At 35.4% G+C, this 23981-nt stretch overlaps 2 protein-coding genes across 4 annotated transcripts in view; both read right to left on the bottom strand.

Annotated features, from left to right (window-relative positions):
• The window catches only part of LOC115445442, a 45648-nt gene extending 25933 nt beyond the window's left edge, over positions 1–19715 (bottom strand). The window contains exons 1-3 of one of the 3 annotated variants that reach the window (XM_037442895.1): positions 5269–5429; positions 4771–5120; positions 3802–3949 (exon numbers count right to left, since the gene is read on the bottom strand). The gene's annotated coding sequence lies outside the window, so the exon portion shown is untranslated. Of the gene's footprint in view, positions 1–51; positions 148–3801; positions 3950–4770; positions 5121–5268; positions 5430–19614 lie in introns of those variants that run through there. The other 2 variants (XM_037442896.1, XM_030171712.2) reach the window with 2 other exon arrangements.
• LOC115445443 (keratin-associated protein 9-1) lies at positions 5534–6620 on the bottom strand. The gene is made up of 2 exons (XM_030171717.2): positions 6182–6620; positions 5534–5819 (listed from the first exon to the last, which is right to left on the bottom strand). The coding sequence occupies exons 1-2, from the start codon at positions 6548–6550 to the stop codon at positions 5595–5597; spliced, it is 594 nt and encodes a 197-aa protein (XP_030027577.2). The 5' UTR covers positions 6551–6620; the 3' UTR covers positions 5534–5594.
• Positions 19716–23981: the final 4266 nt, after the last annotated feature.

The following is a 23981-nucleotide window of genomic DNA, read 5'->3' as shown; positions in this document are numbered from 1 at the left end:
TTTTGCGTTGTGACATCGTAATTTTAAAATGTAAACTTTGTAAATCTTTACCAACAGCTCATAATCTTCCTTTAGCTTCGTGATCCTAATACCAATGGCAGTAAATGAATCAGATAATGTTATAAATCTCATGCGCCGATGAGCTGATATGAACCCATTTTATGATGGTCTTAATAGTCGTAATTAACCGTAGATCGCCATTTTATCGTCATCGCTGTTCTGACTCCTGTCCCCGACTGATCTGAATAAACGGGAATAAGTTCTATTTATTCAAAGGATATTTCGGTTAACCAACTTCACATTTCAATTTAATACAAATTTTGAAAAATATATTATAATCCTTGATTGAAATATTGAAGTTACTGGTTTTAGACATAATATGGTGTAATATTTTATCAACTTGTGTTGATCCAATACAAATTTAGCGTTCTGCAGCTCATAATATGCGATAATCCCTCTGGGGTCATAATACCCTAAATGTGATTGATGGATTATGTAATCTCTTTCCATTAGCACCTTTTGTCAATTTAGATTAGCACTAATTAATTTCAATCAGTCACTCATTTAAGTACATTAGAGAGTTGTTACCCTAAAATTATTTATAGCCAGGGTTCCTATTCCATCTACAGGGTATATCCATATTTGTAAGACTCAAAAAATCCCTTATAAGCCCGTAATTGTATAAGGTAGATACGTCCTTGTAGACAGAATAAGGGCCCCTAACTATACTAAGTACTATTTATATTTCAGGTATGTTTAGGTGCTCGGTGCAACTACGGGTGGTTTCACAAGCACAACACTTACACCATACTAACAAAGTTCTTGAGCTTGTTTGTATAATTCTAACTGATAAGTGATGTATTATAATGCTGCCTTGGTTTCGAAATGTGGGCTACGACCTCTGCTCAGGCCTTGGGATCAAATCCCAGGTCAGATAAAATATTTTTTGGAGTTTCTGCTCAGTATACACCTGGAGTTTAAAAGTAATGCCCAATAGAATGATAGGCTCATCCTCTATCACATCACGTGAGGGAATATAAACAGCGGAATGTGTGCATTAATAACACCTCTGCTATTCCTCTCGGGGATAAAAGGCGTGTCTGTTTGTGTATTTGAATTTGCGAGTTAGATTGGCCATCATTGCTTTCCAGTATATTTTAACGCAATGGATGGAGTAATCCTTTACTAAACAGTCAAAACAAAGCATTTATTAATTGTAGAATTATTTTTTAATTAACCGGTTCTATAAGTTTTGCTTAATTTAATAAACTCGAAATCAACCATTACGTTATTGTAGAACCAAGTTCGGAAATAATGAAAAAAAATAATAATAAAACAAACTTTAATAATACGGCCGCCAAATTGTTTACACTTGAGGGTGACAAACACGTGTTGTACAACGTCAAACAAAACTCGGTGATGTCAACAGTAGAAACAACAGCGCGGCGGGTCGACGACACGAGCGTGCACGCAGTCGGTGTAGTGGCAGTGGGGGCTCGAGACACATGGATGACACGGGTGACACGGGTGACAAGCAGGATAAGGGTGACACGGATGATGCCCACTGACAGGGGGACAACACGGCCCCGCCGCACAACCACTCAGAGCACATGTCGGCTTCCTCTCCATGTGAAAACAGACATTACCCTGTTCGTAACAGAGAAAAATGAACACAAATGAAAACTCAAAATACAAATTAATGGAAATCAACAGATAAATTCCAAATTTAATTCAAAAATTGCTCTAAATACGGAAGACGGCGGTTTCCCTATTTGCATAAGCAGATTAGTTCCTCCCGGGTCGAATGCCGTAAATTAATTAACTTTGCAGGTAAAAAAGCACGAATTGTAAGTCAAAACTCCCATCCAGAAGTTTTCGTGTTTCGGATAATAACTACGTTTCGTGTTAATTACTAAGCTTAGAGAAAAGACTGTTAAACTTTTAATTCCGTTAGCAAAATCCGTAACTTTGCTATAAATGCTGCGATATCCAAGTTAAAATAAGTTTTACTTTTTACAGACGACTGTAAATTTCACGAAGATAACGATTGTTGTAATATTTAGTACTCGAAACAAATGTTTGTTTACTCAATACTACGGAGATGGCGGAAGTAACGCGTCGAGTTCGAAATATACTCGATCCAGCAAACATCAGATTATAAGGCCCAATCACAAAGACCCCTATCTTGAGCCCGGGTCGGAAATAAATCCCTATCTGAGCCCCCGTACCGTTCAACGAATAAACATCGCGCCTTGCGGTCCAAGAGGCGACGCCGATCGATGACAAAAATGTATCAACAGCCGTCCGCTAAACGACATCGAATCTCGTGTAATTTGCGCCGCAAATGTGTCGTCAAACAATTCTATCGGAATTCTAATCATTTACATTTACATTCCGCCGTTTTTAAACAATTACATCAATTCATTTGCGATTTACGACCAATATAAATCTTTAGATAAACCACTTTGTTCAGCTATTTCCAAGTATTTAATATTAAGAAAGATTTTAATCTCATTTTCGATTGAGGCCCAACTCGGATTCTTTTTTCTAGGTCCGAACCGAGTTGGTAATGAAATTGAATTTCTTCTCGGCGTCAACGTCGCCGTTTATTCGGCTTTTTGCTTTAGCTTCAAAAAGGATATTGCGTGGGAATCAATTCAGGTGCCGCTTTTCCAACCTTCAGTTGAATATTAATTTTTCATAGAACGCTTTTGATTTCTTAAGTGCGAAATACTTGATATTATCTACTATCGGACTCCGATAAATAATAATTTATAACTTCTATATTAATTTGTACTCGAGTCTCATAGCGCTCTTATTATCGTAATGGGATCATTTAATTTTACACCTTCATTTTCCCTGTTATTTAATCCTGTTTTACTGATTTTCCTGAATACGAATTCGCTCTTCGTCTCATATCCAAACGCGTACATATTACATGCGTACGTATTATACTTAATAAAAAAATTGTAGTAGGGATTGACTGTATTTTAGGCGCGAATTGTTAAGATACGACCTACTCGTGTTCAAATCTACGTTACTATCTAAAACGCTGAATTTTATTATTCTGGCACACATTTGAATTTTATATTATGTATGGCTCGGACTAATAGTCTATGTAGGTGCTTGACAATTAATTGTCAATTATTGAAGTAATTTAAAACGGTAATTAAAGCAACCTCAAGCCTATGAAGCTCGTAAACAAAATAGGAAATTATATTGTTATAAAAAAAAACTGTTTTCTTATTGATGTAGATTGTGACGTGGAAAATTGTTTATACAACTCACTAGACGCGCAGAACCGAAATATTACTGAATCAATACCTCCCACTACCAACCTTAATGTTATGTGAGAGTTCAATAACCTTGAATTACAGGTTATCTAAGAAACTCCTATATAACTAACATAAGCAATCAGACACTTCTTTGGTACCGAGCAAACAGGCTACCCAAGGTTCACCACCCACTTGGATACCTACAATACGATGCGTCGACAACTTTTTTATGATATGAAGTGGCATCATAGCTTCCACTTTACATAGGTTTATGAAATGGGACTGGGTTTAGCTACAGCGTGTACGTGTATATATATATAGGTTTGAATATCATTATCACTTTGGCGCAGCCATGGTTTTAAATTTAGATAAAGATTAAAACGGAATCATCATCGTAAGTAGAAACTTTGACAGTTCGTGAAATATTTAATAATTACACTAATCGAACCTAAGTCGGCAAGTTTCTGTGTGCAGTCACACTAAACATTAAATAAACACAATAAACAATCTATAAATTAAAACTGACTATAAGATACCCGTTCATCTTCGCAGTGGTACCGATGGAACTCGCCGCAGGGATCGGCACTGTACGAAGACTGGATGAAGGGTCGACGACGCGAGCGGGCGCCGCAAGCCACCTCGCAGGCGCGGCGCATCAGCACCGTCGGTTGATTCTGAGGAAGACGAGATTGATATTGTTATGACGATTTGGGTAAATCAGTCAGAATCCGCGCTTAGGTACAGGACTTTTTAAACAATCAGTCCAAAGACGTCAATAAATTTGATTGGAACAATTTCAAGAAACGCCTTATTAGTTAAGAGTATACTGCCAGTGAGTACTTAGCTTCGAATACCAAATTGCGCAACGGAGTTAAAATTGCATATAATTTTTTGGTTTTTAGAACACCCACACACTCAAAGAGATTCAGATGAGAGTGCATTGGCAATTATAATAAATTTTAAATCTTCTCTGTTGTTGTAAGAGTAATTAATTAACTTCAATTCGGAATGACGAAAAACACATTACATTTGTAAATTTATTTCACTTATTGAGTAATGAAATAAACAATTAATTTATCAGCGACTCCACGGATTGCGGTCCTTGCCACGTGCGACCGCAATTCGAACCTTTCAATATGACGACCAGATAACTAATTACTGAAATTCCTGTTTGCTCAAATGACACTAATCCTACGCCACAACAGGCACAATCCAAACGTGACAGGATCTGCGATTAATAAACCGCTCCAGATTTATTTTTGACTAATCTTTTCAATTAGAAAGGATTTAGTTGACGCAGCGCGCTTAATTATGCCGAAATAGAAATGTATTTATGAAAATATTTATTTCGAATAAATTTTATCCGAAATATTTAGGAAGGAGTAATGGGTAAAAACAATTTCCAAATAGACTTTTAATGATAAATATTGTTGTAGTTGTGTAATTGTGGTGTATGAAAGAACATACATAAGTGATATTACATTAAATCGCTTACATGAACTTTCGTTTTCCGTTTTGTTTTGCCTTTTTCTATATCTCAATACACCTCCGCCGCATAAACTCATCACAAGACGTCAGACACACGGAAAATCATTCGTCTAATATATCCTCAAGCGAGACTTCAATGGGTTTCTTTTTAAGCAAACAACAGTTAAGAGCCGCTTTGGTGCTGGCAAGCGGCACTTTTGCCGGGTCGCCAACTTTGATAGGGTTCGTGCATATGTCGCACTCGATAGACACGTCTCGGGGACAACGTACGAGAAAATTTGCAGTGCCGAGCAACTTCGAATGCTCCTGGTCTTGCATTCCGTTTCGCTTGAATGCAGTAACGGGTAGCTTTTGCACCTGCAACGGACGAGACATGCCGTTTAGAGCTCGTTTCACGTAGAGAATTTTCAGGTCAACTCTTTTTATTTTGTGTCCCGATGTGTATGCACCACATTGGCGCGGGAGCCCTACGATAAAATACTCGTTTAATCGATCGTCTACGCACCGATTGCAATGGAGTAATTACTTCTTAGATACTTTAACGGGGAGTTTCTTCATCGGTTTGACTGGTATTGCGATGGGATAATTGCTCCACATTGCGCTTCTCCAGCACTTGCGAATATATGAGATACCTCCGCTTTCAATAAATTTTTGATCTTGAAGCCCGTTCCGTTTCAATGCTGATGACGGCAGTGGGTTCACCTGCCAGAAGGTTTCCACGCCATGAATTTACTTCGAACTTTTAGGGATTGATTTAAATGGAAGCACCATTTTTGTGTCTCGTATAGAAATGTATTTATGATAGAAATGGGACATTTAAATGAATATTGGTCACTTTTTATCTTTCTTCTTTTTTACAGGGTTGACTTCTTGAGTGACTTTAGGATATAGTCTCCGTAAGGGTTCGACGGCAGTGTAAACACAAGGTCCCTGTGATCCCTCGCCCGCACACAAATAGCGGACAGCGCCCCTATACCCGTGAATTTGGTCTTGCATTCCATTTCGTCGGTACGCGGACATTGGGAGCCTACCGTACCGTGTCGGAACATACCGTTCCTGAAACCAACAACAAAACAATGGAGCACCACGCATGCAGGCTTTTAAACTTACATTTTGTGAGCAAAAATTATTTGACTATTTGTAATTTTTTTTTGTAAATAAAAAATGTTCGCTACCATACTTCAGAAGGAAGATTATAAATTCTCCTAAAAACTTCATTTTCAATTACTGCTGTTGGTTTCAGTTTACGGATGCTAAGTCGTGCAAATAAACAAAATAATTGCAGCTCAAAATTGACCCTTTCCCACTTCCCCTCTTCATATTCTGACGTGTGGAATTACAATCAACATTGTAGTTTTCGACCTACAATTTTCCGAATATTTTATGGTTAATTTTACGTAAAATCAGATAGAACTTACGATACGTCCGTCCTCATATCTATAGCACGGAATGACGTATTTTGTTCTGACGGGCTTGCATGTGGGTTGACAGCAAGTTGGGCAGCAATTGGGCGGATGACAACAGTTGGTAGCCGACTGGCTTGTTGGAGCTCGTTTGTGACGTGGAGGTGAAGGTCCTCGCTTTCTATCGCAGCCATCGCAACAGTCGTCATCATCGTCATGGCGTCGGGACTTTTTCTTCTCGCAGTACGCTATGGCTGGTTTGTGGCACCGCGGCAGACAGGGGTAGCATATAGGTGGTTCATCACAGCATTTCGACGTGTAGCAAGGTGCCATCAACACCGGCGTCACCGAGAACTCTCCACAGTCGTCATAACAACATTCCATTTTTATATTTGTAAATTTTTATTTACATAATATTTTGTGGATTTTACTAAAATTTTGAGATTTTTTCCTAATAAGCTTTAATTTTTTTCTGTCAGTTTTTCAAATTGTGTTCTTTTATTTTTGATACTTTTAATAATTGATTGGTTATTTTCGGCCAGATTCAAAGTAATTTAACCTGTTTTGTAAAATCCATTATTATTTCAAAATTTAGAACAAATCTTTCACTTTGTTTCTTGGAATAATTTCCTGAATTATATTAATTAGAAATTAATTTATAATCGTACTATCTTTTCTCATTTCAGAATTACTTACGATGTAATTTATTTTTACACATCGCAAAAATAAATTCCACTCGAATTGTGCCAAGAGATATCAATTTATTTATTTATATACTTACAGTTTACATAATCAAAAGGACCTTATGTCCTTGGCTAGAGTTAGCAATTATAATCTAAATTCCTCTACAAATTCTGTACCTACATGTTCACCGAAAATCATCAGTCAGAGAGTTAAAGTAATTTGGTTGGCACACTAACGTTTTACTTCACACAGCATTGTGGCAAAATTCTAAAGTAAAGCTTCGGACTGGCAAACATTTCCAAGCGCCGCCTTCTTGTCGCCGACGACTCGAAAATGCAATTTTCCCAATGCAAATCGAACGTTCCAGACAGATTTAATGTCCTTTACTTGTCGATTCCGCTCATCATTTCCGAAGAGAATTGACGGTGGCTACATACAATATGCGGTGTGGAAAGGGCCAATTGGTATTAAGGTATTATATTTAATAACCAGAGTTTTTTTGTTTCTATGAGTGGTGAAATTTTATATTTTTTTGGTCTTGTCAGCATATATTACCTGTTTGACTAAGTTGCCCTAAGTTTGATACCCGTGTCGGTCTCCGTATTTACGATTCTCTCATACGATTTGTCCAGGAAATGTTGACAGTCAAGTAGCCTGTAACAAAAACTAAGGCAAGTCGCTTATATAAGCGTGTTGAGCTGACTTTGATTGGAGTAGGGTTAGGGGTACAAAACGGAGTAAGGGTTTTTCATATAATTCCTTCCTAACCAAACAGCGGCCACGGTAGGAGATATTATAGTGCACAAGTTTGTGCGCAATACACACGAGCATTATCTGTTCCTTCAGTCTCACAGTCCAGACAGACGGCTATCCGAAATGACCGGAAAGTGCACAGGCTCGGGACCAGCGACTTTACGTGCTTTCGGAGGCACGAGGGCTATCACTCCATCACCTTCCCGACTCCGAGCTGTGACCGAGTAACTTTTAAGATGAAAAAACTCAATAATAATTACTTTGGCCCAATTTGGGTTTTGAAGCCAGGACCTCAGCGCGGTAGGCGTACTCGTACCGCGTAAAATTACAACTACGGCACCGACGCAATAAAATTTTTCATATAAATGTATTTTAAAATATAAAATTATCTAATTGATTCCAAGTTTTATATTCTATTAATATTATAAACCTGTTTAAAATTAATGAAATATTAAATACTCAAAAAGGAACCATAATGTTTTCTCGAACTCATTAAACATAAAAGCTATAAAACATCGTAATATCTAAATAATGTTCAATCAAAGTACACTACACGTCGACTGCTTGAATTCCGAGAATGCTTTTATGCTATATTGTGCTACCGATACAAAAAAAGTTGAGCATGGTCTAATCTCTGTAACACTTCTATACTTCTGCTCTGATGCATGAGCACCAATCATAATCTCGCAATTTTACAGCATAGCAGATTTGACTCATCTAGCTTAACGTGCGGCGATGACCTATTTGGTTGAGGAACGGACTGCCGAGAAGAATGACCGTTCCAATCACGAGGGCACACATTTTTGACGTTTCCAACATTATGTGTGTATTGAGTATTCTTTGTGAATTATCGCTTGCTTTAACGATTAAGGAAAACATCGTGAAGATACCTACATACCTGAAAAGTCCCTGCTAGGAATTTTGAGGCTATGTGAAGTCTACCAATCCGCACCAGGCCAGCGTGAAAGACCAAGTCCTAATACCTCTCAGTAGTAGAAAAGGCCCGTGCCCATCAGTGGGCATCAGTGGGACAGTATATAATAAAGGTCTAATATTATTATTATACTTTATTATTCTTTGAAGCGGCGATAGCCTAGTTGGGTGTGGAACGGACTGCCGAGACGAATGTCCGCAGGTTCAAATCCCAAGGGCACACTCCTCTGACTTTTCTAAAATCATGTGTGTATTCTTTGTGAATTTATCGTTCGCTTTAACGGTAAAAGAAAACATCGTGAGGAAACCTGCACATCTGAGAAGTTCTCTATAGAAATTTCGAAGGTGTGTGAAGTCTACCAACCCGCACTAGGCCAACGTGGTGGACTAAGGCCTAATTCCTCTCAGTAGTAGAGGAGGCTCGTGCTCAGCAGTGGGCAAGTATATAATACAGGGCTGATATTATTATTATTTATTATTCTTTTTGTCTTATAAAACATAGAGGTAAGAACCGGTGTTTGTATCAGGAATTTCTGATGACGTTTTCACTGAGGTCTTATTTTAGGAACAAATTTCTGTTTACCCATAAAATATAATTTCTAGGTCTTGGTTTATATTGGCATTACAAATAAGTAATCGAATCTCTCCTACTGCATTATATTATCAAAGTACATGAGCAAAATTAAGGATAGCATATCCACTGGCCGTAGCCAAAACGCCTTTCTACGATTCTTAATGCTTATAGAATACAAAAAATCTATTGGAATGACGTTTCTGATCAATAAGTATCACTTTGATATGCCATTCCCATAAAGTTTTTGTTTCCTATTAGCATCAATGGTTGTAAAAAGGCGTCTTGGCTATGGCCCCTGGGAATAAAGTCACTTGCTCACAGCGTTAATAAATTAGATTCTCAAAAAGATACCAACTAAAGAAAACTAAACGATGTTCAACTATGGAATATTATTAGTACTCGTTTCACTGCACAAACTACTTCCCGCACAGCGTATTTTTTTATATTGATATGTGAATAGCTCGCTTTTAAAATGCTTCCCCGTTGAATGTTTACAAGATGCATCCATGAAAATGCACTCTCGGTGCGTTTTGTTTGTATTGGTAAAGTCTCGGAAGCAAACATTTTACTCAGCAGTTTACGAAACGGCAAACTCTCACCATGTTTGAACCGCATTTTTCTCTGTACAAATCTCTATTGAATTTTTATTTGCTTTTGTAATATTTCGATTTACATGCACTCAGTGATCGGTGCTCGTAGTTTCTTTGACGGAAGCAACATGTGAGCTTCGATGGACGAACAGTTCATAAAATACAAGCATTTTTGATGCAGATACTTTTATAATCTCTTGTTTTACGCCCAATTCAGAACTATGTTTAGGCATTCTTGTTAAAGCTGTCGCAAGTTGCTCTATGAGGTTGATTTATTGATTATTTTTAAAAGAAGGTTTAAAATTACGATAATTACCAGGTGAAGAATCCAAACAAAGGGCGCAGATTATTTATGATTTATCTGCTAGTTTTAATAATTCGTTTCACTTCTGTTAATAATCAATCGTAAGTACATATTTCTCACAGTTTTGAATATTTTATTCCAGAAAATAAATTATATTTTCCACATTTCTAGGCGTCGAAGCTACCGACGCAATCATAAAGAAATAATTTATAACATCATAACAGTTTTATAGCTCCAGGGAATAACTGAAAAATGGACGGCTTTGGTTCGTGAAAAATTAAATAATTGTCTTTTATATTCGCGACACAAAAAGATTAAATATAAAATATGAAAACAGATACTTAGTAATGCGGATGATATATATTATATGATTCTGTTATAGTTATAAACGAAATCACACGATTGTACAACGTAATTTCATAATTCTAGCAGCGCAAAATCATAATTACTAAAACGTAATCCTTCCTTACACATTTAAACCCTCACCATTATACTATAAATATTAAATTATACACAACTACCGGATAAACAAACGCACAAACCAATAAATCTCAGTTTTCCGCTCTCTACCACCCTCAAAATTCATACATATCAGAACAATGTTTGACAAATGTGAAGTGTGTTTTCGTAAACGGCTATTTACCATTACTTGCACAAAGGACGCCACTTCTATGTTGTTAAAGTGGCATAAGAAAGTGTAAGGATGTATTTATTTACGATGGTACTTTTGTCAATGGAGGCTTGGGTTCATTTGGGTGATTTATGGTCGTTCCACACAAAGAGGGTTTTTATATTCTATTTATCGAAACGTAATAAATTCTGTTTATACTGGATAAAGAGCATTGAACCTAAGGATTTATTTGGTTACACAATGTGATGATTATGTACGTTGTCAACGATATTTCTACTTTAGTTGTGTCGAATTCAGCTCGCTCAATTTATATCACAAAAGGGACATTTTATATACAAATACGCAGAATTATGAAAGATATGTTTAATGTATTTTTCTGTTATCCGAAACACAAACATGAAAATACAAAACGAATTAATACAAACATCCAACTATTGAATGAATCAGGTTTTCGATATGCGTGGAATTGTCGATTACACGGGTAGTGGGAACAAAGCACGTGTCGAGATCACTACACACGGTCTCTCTCCCTCGTGTGTTCTACATCCTCAAATATTCGCAAGTCATACCCCACTTACAACACCGCAACCCTTATAATGAGACGATTTTACGAATATATTTTACATAAATCAATGGAACGCGCCACGAGGACGTTCTTCGCGAATTTATAAGGTTGTGTTCACACCATCAAATGTAATATAGAATGGGTAAAAATTCAGTATTGTATCCCATCATTTGTCAATAAGTGTGTGGTTTAGGTAAGGAGTCCCACGCGGAAGGATCGCGGGGACTCGTAATAACCTGAATAACCGGAGACTTTTATGCACTCCCAGCGCAGATATAACGAACTATTCAAAAGGAAATGACACCTCGGATTTTATGAAAGAGCTATATACATGTGCACTCCCCAGAGGTCCGAGCTACGACTGTTAACGCTTTGATGCTGAAGGTGTCTGCGATAAATAGAAAAATCGATGCTTTATTTAGCAGAATAATGAAGCTGGCGTGTTGCTCGCCTTATAGAATTTATGCCACAATTTCTCTGTAACACCGCTGTGAATTTTGAACTGGAAACCGTTGGATCAAAATATACTGGGGTCATCCTAAGCTATAAGTCTCATATTATCTGTAGATTATTAGGATGCTTGCATACTTTTGCTTGACAGCAGAGAGACAAAGCAGTAGCAGCAACTCCGTCAAATTACTGCAGATCTAACAAGACAAGGTACAATTCACAAACGAACGGCAAGACATACACTAAAAGCATTGTTTCACCTCGTAACCGAGCAATGAAGGATATCACAGTAGTTTCTACATAAGATTCCGTCTCAGCAAAAAGTAGTTCCCTGAGGTATTCAATAATGCATGCAAAGCCATGGGTAATAATAGTAACGATCGACTCACATACGTTGCGAGACTCCAGCTCACAGAATTTAATTATTTACTATTACATTTCGGCTATGCATGCTTATTACGTCACTTCTGAATAAACAACACGAGTGGTAAAAATATAAGTTCAATTTACAATAGAAATGCTTGTAGCTGAGTTACCTGTAGTTCAATAACCTGAACACCCAACGTGCAATACATATATTGACTGTGAGCATGCATCGTCTAAAACTTCAAGAAAATAATAGATTTATATGCATCCCGCGGTTAACCAAAGGATATTTTAATATATTCACCGCCAAGATGACGAGTTTTCCAATTTCAATTCCAAACAAAATGAAAATACTAAAGCAAATTTAACTTGTACCGCAGAGCGATCCTTATAAATACTAATGAACTTGATATAACCAAAGCGATCACATTATCAAACGCAGAATCGTATAAAAAACCGATAATGGAGAAAATAAAGGATATTTTCATTACGGATTCTCAGTCCGAAACAAACCGGACCGCATTTAAATTTTGATAGCCCAGCCCCTATCTTGCATCAATGGAAGGGACATTCACTAAGGGTCCTCGGTTATATTAAGTGTCCTCTGCCATTGTTTTAAGATGTTTAATCGAATGGCCTTTGTGAATTTCTCTTAATTACTTTTTAATTTGCTGTATTTCGATGTTCGTAATTTTCATTCTATTTTTGGTAATAGGCTCATTAAAAAATTGCTTTTAATCCGATTTTGGGTACAAATTGTTATCGTGTTAGATTGGAAAACTTTTGTTGGATATTGGTTCTGCCCCGGAGACTTACTTAGATAAACTTTGGTCTTATAGCGACTGGATGAAAGGTCATCCGACGACCTTTAATGGGTCATATCTTAGTAGTAAGACTTCATCCGACTGATTAGCTTGTTTTCAGCTGGTCCTTTACCTACGTATTAATTCAACGTTTACCTATTAGATGGGACATAGAATTCGTACTTATTTGCCTAATGTATATAATTATTGCTCCTGTAAGGTAATATTTATCGTCCAGTTCAATATCTGTGTATGCTTTTACCTCTCTTTTTTGCATAAATTCTTTTTAATTTTACATACGGAATATATATAACAGGGATGTTTATTGTTTTAACATACAAATACCCAAAGCGGTCTGAAAAAATATGAAAAGAAAACAATTTATATTTAGGCGTTACTGACCGCACGACGTTGAGAGACTCCAAAACAGGAAGATTTATGCTTTGTACAGAAAAAGGTTTTTGTTTCATAGTAATTGTTTTCTTTTCTACGGTTGTTGCCACGCTGATTCCTATGTATATTATTTTTTTAATAATATATGTCATTATTTTTATTAATAAAATAAATTAGCAAATTTATTACAAAATTGTTATATATTATTTAAGCCTCATTAGTCTATAAAAAACATAAATTAAATGAAAAATTTCTATTCCCCAGATCAATCAGATTAGATGTCACAAAATATTAGATTTGAAATCACTCTAAAAAACTAAAATGAGAAGAGAGGATACACAGACATAAAGTGCTCTTTCCGGAAAATAGGCCCAACAACAAAACTTTCATCAACCACGGTAAAGCTCAAGATAAAGCTTTAAGATGGTCCTAGGTTTAATGCGGTCTAATGGACTAACTTCAACATAGGCGGCCACTTTCTCTAACTTAGTTTAACTTTAACTTAAAAAAACCTAATGTAGTTGGCTTGTGTTTGATGGTCCGTAAAATAACTGAATGTAACTGTGGAGAAAAATACAAACTTAAGACGCATAATTAATTTGTATAGTTTAATGGTAATACTGAAATTACTTTGACTGGGAATTTGAGTCGTGTTGTTACGCACTATTTTAGTATGTTACAACTATCAGTTTAAAACATTTGGATGCGGTCAGATTTACGCAAAATGGGTCAACTAAGGTAGATTTTATGCGAATTTTGTGTGAACGAAGAAGTCAGGCCAAAGCTAACCTAAAATTGTAGTTTTATAGAAATATTTTTTTTGTATTACAAAAGACACTATATGTAATAAATAAAACGTAGGGTACGTTTTCAGTATTTATGGATAGAACAAATAAAAATGCTAAACAATTCGCTAAACATGTGCATTCAGTTCATTAAAAAACCTTACAAAATGATTATAAATTCATCAACGTGGCCACGTCATGAAACATAATAACGTTTCGAAACAATCAAGAATATGTACAACATTTATTGTGGTATTAATTAAAACACAATTTATTAATTGGATCGCCAATAAAATGTTTTAATTACGTCCATTTGTAAATGTAAGCTGTCAGTATGATAACTATCGGGAGCGTAGTGCAAATAAAAACGAATAGCTTTCATTAGCACGTGATCAGAATAATTAGCGTCTGTTTTACGATTACGGCAAATAGGCTTGTAACTCTCCGATTACGCGTGTAAGTTCACATGTTTGATACTTGGAAAAGCCAAGTATACTAAGTGCGATAGTTCAACTTGCACTGGGCAGGGTTTTTTAGAATATAGAGACCTTTAAGTTTCCATAAACTCAATAAACAATTTAGTGCAAAATTGGGATCTGTTGCAACATTTGTCGACACTTAAGCTTTATATCTAATTAGTTACAGGAATTTAATCAATACTAGGTTTCGATCGTGGTTTTTCTCAAATGCAAGACTTTTCCTAAAAAATATATTTGAAATAAAACTATTTACAGATGAGATATTTTTATTTCAATGTCTAACATTCGCGTTAACATAAGAAATCATTAATATTATTATTTTTATCCCAATGCCCAAGACTTTTTTATCCTCTTATACCCCAATGTCTTTAAAGAACAAATTACAAGAAATGTCGATACCACGGTCATTTTATATCTTTGCCCCATTATGATCGCTGCCGTACAGCCTGTATAAGGCAATCGATTGTATGTCACTGTCAGCCTCATCACAGATACCGTCGATTTGTACGGACTCACGGTACCATTGCCTTTGCCCGGGGCATTCTGATTGTAAAACAGAGCTATTAAAAATACACGTGTTCTCGACCCACAATCTTATATATCATTTGACATTACGTTACCAAATGAAAACCATATTCATTTTCTTGAAAATAATACTTTACAGTAAATTACTTAGACCGCAGGGGTAAAATAAAAGTATTAGTTTCAACCAAAATAAATATCAATAAAAATTATATTTTTATTTTAAACGTCCTAATGCCGCTACTACTAGTCTAAAATATTTTTTCGCAGAGGCAAAATTATCCTTGCATTCTGACTATGACTGAATATGGTGTGTGTATCATTATAAACACACCATATTCGTAATAAACAACAAAATTGTCAAAAAATCTGAAAATTAAACCTGGTGTTTTTAGTGAAAATATTTACTATTCATGGATGATTTTTGGCACAATTTTAGTAGAGGTGAAGACGAGTATAGGGGTTGATTTATAAACGTAATGTCAAAATGACGCTTTATAATGTTTGTAGCTACAATAAAATACATTACATCATGACTTTTGAATTAAAGCTCCGTTGAAAGGGGAAGAAAAAATCGTGAGGAAATCTACATACCTAAGAATTCTTCATATATGTCAAGTCTGCCATTGTAGTATACCCGCATGGTGGCCTAAGGTCTAACCCACCCTAAGGTCTGACCCCTAAGGCCAGCTAAGAGAATACATGCTGGGAATAAATTCCAAACAGAGGAAAAATATAATACAGGTATTAGTAGTTTATTATACCTACCTAGATAGTAGTTTTGGGATTCCATAGTCAATCAAAACAAGTACTCAATTTCTCAGCTACGATGTTACAAAACCCGTGAGACATTTATACAGATTACAATGTACAGAATACAAAGTAACAATTGTCGGTGGAAGCAATAAAAAGTTGCTGTTTGTGCGCCTTCTTAGAGTAGCAGAGAATGTGTTTACATTCAAAATAGCACGCTTTTTAGGTAATGGCTTCTCCCCGTGATAATCCTGTCGACATTTTATTGGGCTTTACTTCATTGAACATGAGGTACAGCGATGCCAAGCCTCTGATAACAATATTTAAAACATATTGTTAGTGATAAGTCAGCCAAAGTTATTTTGAAGTTTTCAGAGACTATATCAGTAAAGTTCAATCAAAGCAAGAGTTTAAAGGAGAATAACAAGTAACTCTTTAAATGTCGTTTTAAACTGAACTTTGCACAGAAATAAACATTTGAAACAAATATTTTTTTGCTGCGTATGTAATCCAATTTGAATATTCATTAAACTTTAAATGTCACGCGTGGACGTATTAAAACTTTTTCCGGCAAATAAACATTTTGCGCAAAAAGTTATATTTACAATGTATTCATACTCGCATAACTTAGACACGTCATTCTCCCAAATGTATCGAAAGAGGTATACTTTAAGTACCGTTAACAGGGGTAAATAGGGATGAAGGGTGAACAGGGGACAGTAAGTTACGTCTTCAGATTATACTCACTTATATATGATTAATAAATTGTGGCAAAATGTTGATAAAAATCAAGGTTTAACAATTGTATCCATCCACTTGTGTGAAAATTCGAAGACCAGTCTAATCCCCATTCACCCCATTTGACCGTACCTATACGTTTTCAATGATATTAAACGCAAACCCAGTAATCAATTCAATAAACCAGCGCGCCGGCCGATTTTGTCAACTAGTTTCGAGTTTGACATATTAACTTAACAGTTACTATAAGTAATATATTTTAGTCGTCAACGCTAAACTCTAGAACATTATTTTGTGGTATAAACCTTGTTATAGCTATTTTTTTTTTAATACATGATATTCCATGACACAGAAATAATTTGAAGTTTGCCTTAACAGACAGACTTATTAGAGCCACAAGGATTTTATTAAGTAGGTAAGTACCTATATAATATCGCAGGACTTTATTAGAGAAAATATATTCTTATCAAGATTATTTATTCATTATATAACATAAATGAAAAACTCTACTGGGCAATATAAAAAGAAATTCATGATTACTTTCCTTTCAATAAGTTACTGCCGGTACCTCATAAGTCACGCACATTAGCGAAATGCTTAATCAGTAAAAGTAATTCCTACATGATATTTGTGAACGCCGCCTTGCTAACACGGGCCGTGTTTACACACACTACGACGTACTAATTAACGTTACCAAGGAAATGTTATTTTCTTTTGCTTTGTTATTATATCATCTAATTATGCCCGCATAGACTTTGCGACGCAGTTAGATGGTTTCTTCAAATATTAACAGTATTATGACCTCAGTGGCGTAGTTGTATTGCGTGCACGGTTTGAGCACTGCTCTAAAGTCTAGGGTTTAAACCTAGGTCGTGCAAAGTGATATTTGGGGTTTTCGTCTTACTAACAGTCCGAAGTCTGGAATTTGTGACCGATATGGTAAAACGCTCGCTCTCTACCACATCATGAGTCGGGGCACACTTGACGAAAAGTGGATGCTCTGCCTGTCCCTTCAGGATAAAGGCATGGTGTATGTTTGTTGTTTGTTTTGTGATGATACTGTCTAATTATAATCAAATCTTGCTCGCATTTTACGAAGTAGATGATTTGTAACATTTAAGGAAAATCGTTCAAATGTAATACTGTCGTGAATAATTCGTAATCGGATTATAAGAATACAAAAAAATATTAACAGCAATAAGGTTTTATTAATAAAATCCTTATTCTTTAGAAAGATCAAATTTGGATTTTATTACCATTTGAAATTATCGAAATCTGTTTTAGGACTGTTTGGATGTCTTAAAACAATTCTTTACCACTTAGGAAAGTTCAGTCTAGATTAGTTCAGCCATTTAAATGATAAATTCAATAGCTATTTAATAAACAGACAAAAAGACGCGTGTTTCATATTTTTAGTAAAGTAGGTTTGGAAATATCTATATTTTAAAATCACTAAAACATTTCCATTACATAACTACCGTGTGGGCACATAACACGAAAAGATTACGGACAAAGTTCTTTACAAAAACTTATGCGATATAGGAACGCTTTGAAAGGAACAAGTCAACATTTCGACGTGCGACCTAAAGTCGTGATTACGCGGGCGAATCGGCAAAGGACGAATTTTGCATTGTAGTGTGGACCAACCCTTAATAAAGTTCTCGGCATTTCGTGAGTACAAGAGAACGGGAACTCTGACTTTACTGTTTCTTTGAACTGTATTAAATTGTACTTTTGGTATGCCTATGGTCATAAGCGGTTGTGGCTACCATCAGCCGAAAAATAACTAACATTGATAATAGTAAAACAATTGAAACTACCTCGACAATCCCATTTTAATTACATGATTCCGTTCAAACAATTCGACAGTTTATTCCCAATCTGTCTTAATATGAAGACCATAAGTTTACAAAGTGTACAATTATATTAATAGTGCACAAATTGTTTAAAAGCGGGATATATTAACATTATAACACGTAGAATACAGGAGTTTTAAAACGACAATCAGCATATTATAACACCAAGCACATGCGAATCGCTAATCATCGTTCATAATCTTCTATACCATCTAATTATCCTGTGATTATTTTATGACAGTAGATCTAGGATGTCAATACTATAATTATAGAACTAAAATAAATTAACACCAAACTCCATTGAGACTTTTTTAACTAACTTCAAAGTCTTAATAAAGAGTGTTTACAGATATGTCAATATAGGACTATAAGACGGGTAAGGTATCCGGTATAGAACCAAAGTGAATTTAAAATTAATATATGATAATACTAAGCCGGCTTACCTTAAATATAAAAGAGATTTCGATGAATGAACATTTCAATAAGACTGCAATGTGGTGAATAAAATAACTGAATTTGAATTGGCAAGTTTGTCCCATACATATTCAGTTGGGGAAGCGACGACGCAGTGCGCAAAACTTTTGGCACTCTCGCTTGCATACAAAAAATGAAAGTGGTGACTTCGACTACAAAATGCTGCATTACCACTTAGGTCCGTTTGCTTGACCTACATCATGCTAACTAACAATAATATTTGGCACCGTATCATAGTTCCATACAATTGCTTATAACTACCTAAACATAGTAACTGTACTGTATTGTTGATTATACTCCTACCTGTTATGACATAATCCTAAAGTGATAAAGACACCCCGGCTTTCTTTCCGTAATGAAAGATTACAGAATATCTCATTTCAAGCTTTGCCTTCTTCAAAAGGCTTTAGGGGTCTTATATTAAAATCTTGTTACAAATAAATTATGATCCAACTGCAAAGAGAATAAATTAAGGTTTTAACTGAGAGATATTAAATAATAAAACGTTATGATTAGCAAATAGCAAAGTTATATTTACAATAAATTTAACATGAAAATATCGTATTATTGTCCCTTGCTTCAAAACGTAAGTAAATACAGAAAAAAAACAACGTGTTGTTAAAATAAAACTAAGAAACACTTTCAAATTTATTTACGTATACAAATAAACACGAATTATTTATTTAGCCATATAATATTACACTCTTATATTAACGCATACAAATTTCGTACTAAAATTACCTAGACCCGGATAATAAACGACGCAACTCTTACCCTAACTAGAACGTTTCTTACCTTACGAGCCGTATCACAAGCGACAACAATGTCCAAGAACGTCGGAATGTCACACTACGTTCACTCACTTGATAAAATTAAAACACGTGCGATTTAAATTTATTGTTAAATAATTTTTATATACACACTGGTTGCCACTGTCCGAAATATAAGTTTATTTTTAATTTTACCGTGACTTACGTAAGTACGGACGAGTGAAGCGCGCGCGAGTGGTCGCGGCGGCTCCGCGTCGCGCCGGATGCCACAGTGCCGAGCTTGCCTATCCGGCGTCAGCGCGCATGCCTCCATGCGATAAAGCCTACATCACACGGATATACAAACCGTTCACACCACCCGTGAAACAATTTTTTTATTTATACATCGACACTATCAAGAGCCAATAGGCGGTTCTTGATATGTGAATTTCAAAATTAAGTTCAATATTAAGTTTAAAACGAAAAGAAAATGTTCAAAGCCCTTCGCGATATGAAACCGCCTTTATCTACCCACCTTTTAACTATTCATGAAAGGCTGGCCCTATGTTTGCTGAGCCGATAACCAACGGCCTGATAGCTTCCTTATCGTATTTTTAGAGCGGTCAGTAGTCCTTCAGATCGGTAGTTATGTGATACCGTCAATCCTTTTTACTATAATTGCTTTTGTAACTTATATGCCTTTTAAGAGCAGCCCTTTTGGTAAAACTATGTATGCTTTTTATTGATTAATCTCTGTATTATGTTTGTACGATTCTGAACTAATAATTTTTAATTAAATTATCTAATATTTATTCGCATGTTCATTTAATTTATCTGTCTTAATCACTGGTTTAATTATTCTTAAGTAAGAACCATGCAACGTTACAGCCAATTACTGCTGTATTAATTGCTTTATTATGGCAAATATGGGCGAAGCCGCGAACATAAATTAGCTAGGTAGTAATAAAATGTATCAAAACTCTACCCCGTATTGTAATACGCCTTAACTCGACGGTGTATGTGTTTACAAGCTCATTGGGGTGAGTTATACGTGATTGGAATTAAGCGAGAGAATTTGAGAGTTTTTCCGCGAAAACGATGTCGCAAACGCGCTAAATATCGGCGAACACACTTCGTTTTGACGATTTGTACAAATAAGGAAATATTTCAGAGAATCGATGAAACGAAACACTTCAGAGACTCTGTATAATGAGCTGTGCCAGCGTTTGCGTTTGTGTTCAATAAGTATGTAACTAAATCGTACAATCTAAATCGTCTGAAATAATAAATATTACAGTTTTCACTAAACGTGATAAAAGACTGAGTATCATTATTTTTAACAAACAAATGTGTTTAACATTAAATATATATAAAAGGTCGACAACGGCTACCACTAAAAGAAAATGCATAACCGCGTAGAGCTACGAGGCTCTACGCGATGTAGCGCGCTACGATTTACGCTTTTAGTACTGTAGATCAAAAAGTAGCAAGCCGATATAATCATATGTCTGTGATGATATGTATATATATATATATATATATATATATATATATATGTATATATATTATTTCTTATAAATAACAATTTGTTCTCCCACAAGCTTTTTATGGCCTAAAACATTTATTAAGCATAAACAAAGGTGAAATTAAATAGCTTACCCATAATTGCTCTACTTGTAATTATAAGAGAATATAATTTTATTTTTACCCCGGGTTAGTACATTCTATTGTAAAGGTTATAACAATAAAGTGGCTGGATATTTACAGTACAAGTAATAATACGAAACGAGTTTTATTATTTCTATATTGTAGTTATAAATTATCTAAGAGCTTTATTGTATGCCGACATGTACCTCGCCCGCGGCAGGTGGCAAAACTTTATAGTATCCAGCTGACCCAGCGAAAATCCCACAACAAAATCCCTGGAAGCCATTTTAAAATGGGAATATTTTCATCTTGATTAAAATGTTTTTTCCCTCCTCGAAAAGGGTGCCTTTGCATATTACTTTTGTGCCCGATTGTATACGTGCGGTAAAATATTTAAGAAATACGTTGGCTTGTTGGTACGAAAATATTTCCGAAACTCGTTTGCTATTTTAATGTATATGACTTATTACAATATTTCGCATGTTAAAATATTACAAATCTTTTCGACGTCAAGATAAAATCTTTTATTATTGCTCATTTATTTAATTTTTTCTCTATAATAAATGACGAATTACTTTACTTCACTGAGATATTTATAAGAGGCAATTGTCTTGAAAACCGTGATAATTATCAAAACGACATCAACTTATCCGTTGGCTGGGAATAAGACTGGCGCCCTGCCAGTATCGGATAATCTAGTTACTGACAGTCTTAAGTTTAGATTTATATATTAATACATTATATGCAGAATCCTTCGCCACCTATCACACTACAGGATTTAAATGCCATCTCGAAAATATGGGTGCACAACACTACAACTGTGTAACGAGTATTTTACAAGATAGTTATCTTCCCAAGAGATTTTTTTATCTTTATTTTTTTTTATTGCATTGAATGACGAGACGAGCTAGCCGTTCGCCTGATGGTTGGCAATACGACCGCTCATAAACAGTAGAACCACCATCCATGGCTTCAATTACAAAATTTTGTTTGATATTCCACTGCACTCGCCGTCCTAAGATGTGAGATATTAAGTCTTATTATGTCCAGTAGTTACACTGGCTACAATGTCCTTCAAACCGGAACACAACAGTGATTACACACTGCTGCTTGGCGACAAAAATAGACATTGCGGTGGTACCTACCCAGGCGGACTCTCACATGTGAGAGACCTACCACCAGTTAAAATAAGTCAGTTTAGGAGTTTGGTCGTAATTTCACAACCATGTCGCTCCACACATCCGCTTTCACGGGTGTTCACTCTCTTTTCACCTTGTCAAAAGAATTATGATATATAAAAAAGGGAAATTTGATGTTCTCTTTACAGATAAAAAAGTATTAAATTCCATTTCAATGTTAGTATGAAATACGATGAAACTTTTAAAAAATAATATTGACTCTATTCGTTTAGATTACAAAATAATAAAACCTCGAAAGCCATCAAAAACTCTGCTCTTGGCACTTGACAGAAGAGCTTAAAATAAAATTCAATAAATATTAACTCTTCGTAAAGTTTTTAACTAATAACGTTCCAGTTAATAGAATGCTCTGTACTTGTGCTCTAAAAAGGTTTGGCTTTTGTCATGCGATTGACATCTTATATCCCTTAGAGATTCAAAGACCAGACACACTGCCATTTAAAAATTACTAAATACTGAAGTTATATATAGTGATATAAAATGAACACTTTTATTAGGCCGAAGTCGAGTTCCGAAGCAAAATGGATTAAATAATTTTAGGCGAGCGCAGCGTCGCAGCACCGGCAGCCGGCACTCATGCTCAAAATAGCCACAATCAATAGGAAACGCGCATTATTTAGTATGCGACGCTCCCTTACCGAATCAGAAGCCCTATTCCGAAGTCAATTTCGGCGCGGATCGCAAGCCGAAAGATATTCAATAAAGCTTACCATGAATATTCTTAGAATTGTTTCGTTTCTCCGAAGTGCTTTATGAAATATTAGAAGGGTTGATAGGGTAGGTTTTAAATGTAATAAAACAAAAGTTATTACCGAAAATTAGTATTTGTTACGCATGTAACTAACTAGGGATTGGTATGAGAGTCCGATAAATGTCACTTGGGATGGAAATGATTGGCGAATCCTCGATCTTGTCAGGTGCATTGATTACAACTTTACCGACTCCATCGAGGTTAAGTCATATAATAATTGAATATAATATTAAAGGCGAAAAATATATAGAATGTAATTTAATTACGTATTAAACTGTAATTATTTTATTACAGTTTAATACGTAATTAGAATATAATGTTAGTTATAATATATAATATATTACCTACTCTTCTTGATATTCGTTAAAATCATGACTATGTTATTACTAGGTTGTTAACAATTATTTTAGTTGACATAACACTTTATACATCGATCCCTTTTTCTAGTTATTGTTTGTACTACAACGATGTAAATTTATTTTTATACTTCGTCACTCCAGCATTATCTGGGTCACCCGTTCACATATATTCCAACTGCATCTTCCCAGGTATGTTCCATTTCAAACCATCTTCATCACCTCTAAAATAAAACCTGCTGAGACCAATATAAACTTATTGAATATCTGTTTCGCTTTCCTCAACAAGAATGGACTATCAAACAGAACCTATAATTACCTCATCAAAATCAACCACACAAAAAATTCACAATACGCTATAATGAACATTCCCAAGCTGAGATGAGATGTTCAATCAATAAGGCTAAGGAAGACATACGTCAATTGTCCCCGCAAAAACCAAGGTAGTAAGACCCGGTCG

This window comes from Manduca sexta, chromosome 25 (genome assembly GCF_014839805.1).
Source record: "Manduca sexta isolate Smith_Timp_Sample1 chromosome 25, JHU_Msex_v1.0, whole genome shotgun sequence".
NCBI lineage: Eukaryota > Metazoa > Arthropoda > Insecta > Lepidoptera > Sphingidae > Manduca > Manduca sexta.
This window is presented reverse-complemented; position numbering and strand designations above follow the sequence as displayed.